General features: G+C 29.4%; 1 protein-coding gene across 1 annotated transcript; it reads right to left on the reverse strand.

Annotated features, from left to right (window-relative positions):
- Positions 1 to 4,100: 4,100 nt before the first annotated feature.
- LOC140452606 (uncharacterized) lies at positions 4,101 to 4,949 on the reverse strand. Its single transcript, XM_072546923.1, has one exon. The coding sequence runs from the start codon at positions 4,947 to 4,949 to the stop codon at positions 4,101 to 4,103; it is 849 nt and encodes a 282-aa protein (XP_072403024.1).
- Positions 4,950 to 8,436: the final 3,487 nt, after the last annotated feature.

Consider the following 8,436-nt stretch of genomic DNA (forward strand, 5'->3'; position numbering starts at 1 on the left):
TTCTAACATATTATTAATCATTCTGTTTACTTCTTCTCTGTATTTATATGGTATTGGGTATGATTTTGTTTTAAAATCTTTTTCTTCGTTAACTTTTATACTATGGATATAATTTTGTGCAATTCTATTTTCTTTATTGACAAGGCCCTTGTGTTGCTGCAATATGGAAACGACTATTGATTTATATTCTTCAGGGCAATTAACTTTTATCACATCTTCTTCTTCTTTACAAATAAAATTATTCTTCATTATGTACTCATTATTCCTTGCTTCCAATTTTACGCACTCCACCTCGTAGGCATCCATCTGCTTAAAATTTCCATTCCTCAAATATTCACTACAATTATTCTTTACATTCTTTTGGGACATATCCCTATCATCAAAATACATTTCTTCTTCATAAACATCATTATTTTCTTTTAATAATATCCTATCAACTCTTATTTCTTCTTCCACCTCATCTTTTTGCATTAATTTAATTATTTGCCCTTCCAAAGTTACCATTTTTTCTTCAAAATCTATCTTTACTTTGTTCTTTTCCAATTCATCATTTCCCATTAATATATCAACACATAAATCCTTGACAATAAATCCTTGCATATTAATTTCTTTATTAAGAATATTAAATTTTAAAATTGGCTAGTTTATTAATTTCACCCAACTTCTTATTATTTGCACCAACAATTATAATTTTTGGAATCTTTATTATATCTGATAGTTTTAATGTATTAAAAATAAATTTCTCCGAGACCAAAGTACTTTCTGAAGCAGTATCTATCATAATTTTAATCATTTTTTTTGGCCAAAGCATTTATATAAATTAAATGATTCAATAATTTTATCTTCATCTAAAGAAATAAATTCAGAAGGTTTTTCATAATAGCAATGGCCTAACTTGTAATTCAGAAAGTTTACTGAACAAAATTTTGATTATTAGAATTGTCAGATTGTGTCTGACCACTTGTATCTAATGTCCTATTTCTTTCATTACTATGACTTCTCATATGTTCTTTCCTTGTACTAATTCGTTCACTATCTTTACAGCTTCTGATTCTTCGTATATAATTTACCTGTCTGTTGTAATTAGGTCGATCTGTATTTCTTCTATTGTTAAAATCTTGTCTATTATAACTCGTATTGTTATTAAAATTCTGTCTGTTTTGATTATTGTTATTATTATTGAAATTTTGTAAATTATCACCATATCTAGTATTATTGTATGATTGTCTATATTGTTGATTATCATTTTTATTATATTGAAAGTTATTATTATTTTTTCTGTTGTTGTTATTATTACTTGTCATATTACCTCTTTGTATTCTTTGAATAAAATTAATAAAACTCTCTATTGTTTAAATATTTTGTACAGTTGCTGTTTGCACAACATCAGCATCAAAATTTCTAGATACATTTATGACTATTTCATCCTCCCTAAGTGGTGGTTCTAAATATTTTGTAACCGTTATCAGTTTTAATGCATAATCTACCATATTTGATTTTAAATTGTGATTATACTTTCCAAAATATAGAATTTCTCTAAACTTGGCTTGCTCTAGTTCACACCAATAATAATTTAAAAATTTATTTTCAAAATGTTTGAAGATTATCTAAATCATTTTCAACACTGGTAAACCAAATTGCAGCATTATCACTTAGTGTCATTCTAATATAATCTTTGATATTATTAATATTATTCACTAATCTTAATTTATGTTTTAAACTATTTATGTATACTCTAGGATGCAGATTTTTTATATTACCAGAGAATTTAATCCCAGTCTTATTTGTTAAATTTAAATAAGGTCTCCCTATGTCTCTCATTTGTGAAATATCATCTATTCTCTGTTCCACATTTCTTATTTGATTACTATTTATTTGGATATTTTGTTGTATATCGTCTAATTTTTCTTCTGTGTTTCTCCTGTCTTCGTTAATTTTTACTTCTAAGTTACATTTCTGCAACTCTATTTTCTGTTCTATATCTATCTTATTATCTTGAATAATCCTCTTTACTTCTGTAGTCATTCCGTATATTTTTTATTTCATTTGCTACTTTTTTCTCTGCAGCTTCAATTTTTTTATCCATTTGTTTTTCTATTTGTTTTACAATTTTATTATTATTATCTTCTATTTTCTTTTCTAATTTTTTATAATTCTCTTCCAATTTCTGTTCCATTTTTTTCATGTCTTCTTTGACTTCTTTTGAGTTCTCTTCCATTTTTTTCGTATTCTCTTCCATTTTCTGTTCCATTTTTTTCATGCCTTCTTTGATTTCTTTTGAATTCTCTTCCATTGTCTTGTTCATCTGCATCATTAATGACATCAAAGCTGCCATATTGACATTTTCCTCTCTTTCTGGATTCATTTCTGCAGTATCTTGTGGAACTTGAACTAAACTCTCCTCTTGTATAGGTTGTGTTTCTACTTCCACATCTTCTTCATTCTTTTTACTTCTTGTACCTTTTTTTCCTTGAGACAGTTTGAGGCTTTACTTGTTCAAATATAATTAAAATAAAATCTATAATTTTTTCTTTCTAATGATAATTAATTTAATTATATGAGAGCACTTATCTTCCCAAACTAATTCTTTTAAATAGAGAGCCCCGCGGTGGGCGCCAAATTGTTATGATGTATTCTTTTTGAATGATGAGCAGTGAGTGTTTTTTAATAATATATATATAGGGTTTTATCGCGGCCCTCAAAGAATTAGTTTGTAAGCACTTTTTTAAATTATCTTTATTATATCTATTATGAAACACACATATATATCTAACATAACCAATGCAAAATTTAAAATAAAATATTTTTAAATTGAAATTCTTATGAAACTAATTAAATTATATAGACAATGTAAAATTTAAACAAACTATCTTTAAAATTGAAATAATTATGACACTAACTAAATTATATTAACAAAATTTTGTACCTTTCTTTCACTGAATGCCTAAATGAAAATGTTCTCCAAAATAAAGATTTTAATCATCACTCAATGTCTTCGTTCTCAGCCTCGCTTATCCTTGTTTTTGTGAAATTACTTTTTCCAATTATCACCTTCGTTCTTCTTTTTCTTCTTAAAGTGCCTATCCGTTCCGGATGTTGGCGATCATCACGGCTATCTTTACTTTGTTTATTGCAGCGCGGAACAGTTCAGTGGTAGTCGTTATAATTTTAATTTTCAATTGATACTTTCTTCCATTATTCAATTACCATTTTTACATAACATAATTTTTAATCTTCAATAATATTATCTTTATACTGTTTTTTAATCTTCATTGAACTTATTATATTGAACATCTGGACCTTCTAACTGACTTACTGAACAATTGACTTCACTAACTAAATGTGTCTATCTTCTAACTAACTTTCTTACTAACTGACTGGCCTCATAGTAACTGTAACTGATAACTGATGCCAAATCACCGGGTATTTATATCTTTTTCCATGTTCCAGAATCATCTGGCCAGAAATCATGTTCGATTTGTTCCATCTCCTACATCTCTGAATTTTCTGGAACAGTCCATTTCGCAAACAAAGCCATCTCCGGTGATCTAGAGAATTCCTTACTTTTCGATCGAGAATTTTATCGACATTTTTTGGGCTTTTCAGATCAGAATATAAACTTAAATCAGTGACTATATATAAACTAAACATTTTTAAACTAACATATTATTATAACCCCACTTATATTCGTAAATTCTTATTCAACTGTTATTTAAATGTATAGTTGGTTGTCTATGCACATGGCTCACTTAAATATATTGACAATATTATAATTATAAAAAAAAATACTTTTTATATGCTAATTTCTTAAAAATGCCCTCACATAAATAATTTTTATAATATTCTCTAGTATATAACTTCTTAAAATAACCAAATACTTTTTATATCTAATATTATCTAGTATATAACTTATAAATTAATTTTTTAAACAATATCATTTCAATATATATATACATATATATCTGATATAATATTACTAATTTCTTGTTTGGAAGATATTAATTTGTTTTTATAAGAAAGAGTGTTAATGTGAATTGAGTTTTGTTCACCTTTTAGTGTACGTACTTTATTCCAGATTGTAGTCATAGGAGTTGATGAATTTATGGTAGAGACATAATTTGACCATGTTTCTTTTTACTTTTCTTAATAAGATATTTAGTTTTTGCCCTAAGTTTTTTAAAGTTGCTAACGTTTTCTGTTGTTTTATGTCTTTTTAAAACATTGAAAGCATGTTTGGTAGATTTCATAGCTAAAGCTATTTCTTCATTCCACCATGGTACTGGTTTTCGTTTGCAAGGTTTTGTTTTTTTCACTGCAATATTAGCGCATTTTAGTATAGTATCATTGAAATGATGAAGAGATGAATCTATGCTATCTTCTAGAATAAAGTTCGTAAGATAATCATTTATTAGATCTCTATATAAGTCCCAGTTTGGTGAGTTTAATTTCCATTTTTGGTAAACAGGAATATTCGGTTGATCATGCCCAATGGTTTTAATTGTTAGAGGAAAATGATCGCTATTATATAGATAATCAAGACTATTCCAAGAAAAACTTGTAGCTAATAAGTGATCACACAACGAAATATCGATGGCAGAAAAAGTACTATTGTGGTAGCTAAAATGAGTAGGTTTAGCAGTATTCATTAATATTAGATTTTGATTATCTATTAATTTCTGAAGAAGTCTACCACATTTGTCTGTTTTTATACTACCCCATATGATATTATGACAATTCAAGTCACCAAGTATTAGTTTGAAAGCAGGAATATCATCGATTAAGCGCTGTAAGTCTTCAAGTACATTTTCATTTGGATGAGGGAGGTAAATGTTACATATGTTAATAGGTCTGCAGTTGATATTGCATGATATAGGTACAGCAACGGCTTCCAAATTGGTGTTTAGGTGAATTTTTCTTGCTTCTACATAATTTTTTACAAAAATACCCATTCCGCCGCTGGCGTGTTCTGTGTCGAGATTTTTGAGAAAGCTAGTATAGTTTTTAATATGTAAGTTTTTAGTTTTAAGATGTGTTTCCTGTTAACAGATTACTAGGGGAGACAATTATTTCATTAAAATATTAAGAGATTCTACATTGTTGTAATATCCATTTAGGTTCCATTGTAAAATAAATGTATTAACCATTTTGGGTATCTGACTGAGAAACAGAGATATCACTTTCTATATCCGATGAGGAATCAGTGATATTGAGTTGTAATCTTTTTCTTAGCCTTGTTAATTTGGATTTTATATCGCGGTTTAAAATATGACCATGTGCAAATAATAGAATATCTTTAAATTATATCATATCCGTTGTGTAGTTTTTTACAATGGAGTTAGGGTTTTTTGAGTTTAAGGCAGTTTGTAACGCATCACAAATAACATTAAAATCAAGAGGAAATTTTGGGGACCTAGACTCAAATTTATTTTTAATGGTCTCTAACTCTTTAATAATATCAGAGGGTGAGGCTTTTTGGCGTTTGATTATGTGTTTAGGTTTTGCAAACGGAGTTGTGGCAGTTGATGTTTCTTGTATATCGGGTGAGGTAGATATTTGTGTTTTGGTTGTGTGGGGAGGTACTTCAGTATTTAATGGAGGAAAATTTGTTTGTTTGTTGGTTTTTTCTGTAGACAAAGTGTGTTTTTCTAATGATGGTTGTTCAGATACTAAGGTTTCAGTGTTAGGAATTTGAACGTTAGTGTGGTCGGTATCCATTAGGGGAGGTTGTTGTGGAATTACAGTCTCTGGTTGATATGGGCTATTTATGTTGAAGGTTGTTTGTTGACATGTTGGACAATCAGTTTCCCGATGTCCTTTTGTTGCACACTTAGTGCAATTTAAGTTGTCGAGGGTAAAGTATATACGGTAGTTGGTGTTGTCATAGTAAATTGTAACAAAGTCTGGGATAAGGATAGTATCATCAGGAGTAACAAACACTTGGCGGCGAAAGCTTAAAACATGGCTGTATGCAGTATCCGGCATGCCTACTTTCAAAAAAGTTATTCTAGATACTGGTTGAAGTCCCAGCTTTTTCAGTTCATATTCTATTAAAGTGTTTGGGACGGTAGGGCAACCATTAGAAATGACGAGTCTTGTGGCTTGGGTGATTAATCTTCTAATTTCAATTTTTGTATTGTTCAATATTAGTGAATTATGTGCTTGCAGTAAGGAATCCACGACATTAGTACTGGTGAGGTAAATACATACTCTACATACATTGTTTGAGATACGTGAGGCAAATAGAATATTTTTTGGTTGCACTAAATTTCCCACAGCAATAATAGTTTTGAGGTTACAGTTTAGTCAATAGTTAATATTTAGAGATATGCTACTCACAGTTATGATTTATAGCACAAATTAACACACTAACTATACTGGTTTCACTGATATACTTTTAAAAAATAATGTTTGGTTAAATTTTTAGCAAAATATTATTAATTCAGGAGACGACTTAGTTGCTGTATTTCATTACTATCTCCAGGACCGGACCTCTTTATTTTTATTTACATAATACGTCCATTTATTAAATCAAAATCTTGATGTACAGTTATTGTATGTCCATACTTTTATTGCCAACTATTGTATGTAGGTAATTATTTTACATAATTACCTGATTTTGACTATTACTTAGACTTTATACTATGTTTATAGTATCTGTCTTACAAAGAAATTTTTTGTACTTCTATTCTCTGAAATTCTTTATATGGTTATAGTTTATAAATGACAAATAAATATTTTAAAACTTTAGTTTGATGAATACTGCAATTCATTGGATAATATTTTTTATTTTCCCCTGAGTATCATCTCAAAATTATTTTGTTATAATGTTTAACAAACTTCAGTTAGACAGTTGCTACAATCTGTTGGTGTGTTTTACATCCCTGACGTATACTATAAATTTTTTATTTAGTTACTACTACGTTTTAACTTTTGAATATTTATTTTTAATTTTTTCCACATTACTACTGCGTATATATTAGTTCATGGATAGAGGTTGGTTTTTTTTTTGAGAAATATTCCTCAGTTTACTTCGAAATTTTTCTGATGTGTAGGAGTGTGTAACATCATAAACGTCACATGTTTATTATTTTTCTTTAAATTATTATTTTATTCCAATTTCTCTTGATTTTATACATTTGTAAATCTTCTGTTTTGTGTTACTATGTTTGTTCTAGAGATAGTTGGCATCCAGTGATCTAGGTGGTTGCTTTATTTTTACAAGAGGCTTGGCTTCTTAGTAAGAGGTCGATAGCTCTTTTGAGGCATTTGGGGACCATGCGGGGTATGTTTATTTGCATTTTAGACATTTTGGATTATTAAGTAGGGAGCATTCTGTGTTTTAGTACTCAGAAGTTTCGCAGCTTGCGAAAATTGTTTGTCTTTTATGACATGAGATTTCGTGCCTCTTGGCACGAAACTGGGCTGGTGATAGTTGGAAAACGAGGACCTTGGGCTATCAATTTAGATACTATTAGATATAAGACATCTATGAAATGTTCCTCTGATTTAATAAATATTTGGATTAGTTAAGGTAGTTTGTTGTTCTTTTTAGCAAAAATACGATAGATAGAAGTGAATTAAAAATTAATTTCCTGAAGGGTGGGGGTCAGTTCCTTACCTTTGAGTTCTTGCTCTACATATTTTACTACCAGAATACCAGATGGAACGATGATTCTTTAAATTGGGATGTTTTTTAGGATTTGTTTCAAGAGTTCTTTACTCTTAAAACTAATGTGATACTTGTACTCTAATGTGATAAACGGATCGTCCGTTCGATTTTTGAGTTTGGCCTTTATTTCCTTGAGCTTGATAATTTGGAGGTTTTCAGAAATTACACTTAATCTTTAAGAACCATTTTTCTGTTAACTAAGTAACCAAGTAGTTTCTGGGTGTTAACTGATTGTTAAAAAAGGTTCACAGAATATTAAACACGGGAGAGATATCTAAGATTTAATAAAAAAATCGTAGTGGGTATTTATTGAAGTCGAGAGTAGCAATTTTGGAAGTAGAGGTTGCGATTTGGCTGTTTTATAGTTTTATCCTTAATGGTGAAAGACGCGGAGATAGATGCAGAAATTTGAAACCTGGAGCGGGTCCTGGGATTCCGAAGTTGATAAAAAGGGAAGTAGATTAAAACCGAGAAGATGGAACGACTGTGTAGCAGAGGAGTTGAAAGATAAAAGTTTAGGTGAAGGAGACACGATGAACAAAAATAAGTGTAGAATAAGAATTAGGAACAGCAACCCATAAAAAGGGAAAAGCTGACGAAGAAGAAGAAGAAAAAAAGTTCAAACCACCTGTGTATGAAATTTCCTGGATTAATCTCGGTGGTTGGTTTGTATCTGTTAATATGCCAATTAATTCACTGATTTATACTGAACAAGGAATATGATAATAAGTCTAGGAAAACAAAACTAAAAATGATATAAAACTTAC

This window comes from Diabrotica undecimpunctata, chromosome 11 (genome assembly GCF_040954645.1).
Source record: "Diabrotica undecimpunctata isolate CICGRU chromosome 11, icDiaUnde3, whole genome shotgun sequence".
Taxonomy (NCBI): domain Eukaryota; kingdom Metazoa; phylum Arthropoda; class Insecta; order Coleoptera; family Chrysomelidae; genus Diabrotica; species Diabrotica undecimpunctata.

What these genes read in the sequence shown, in the direction of transcription:
- LOC140452606 (XM_072546923.1), bottom strand. Translation starts at nt 4,949, where the DNA reads ATGGGTATTTTTGTAAAAAATTATGTAGAAGCAAGAAAAATTCACCTA.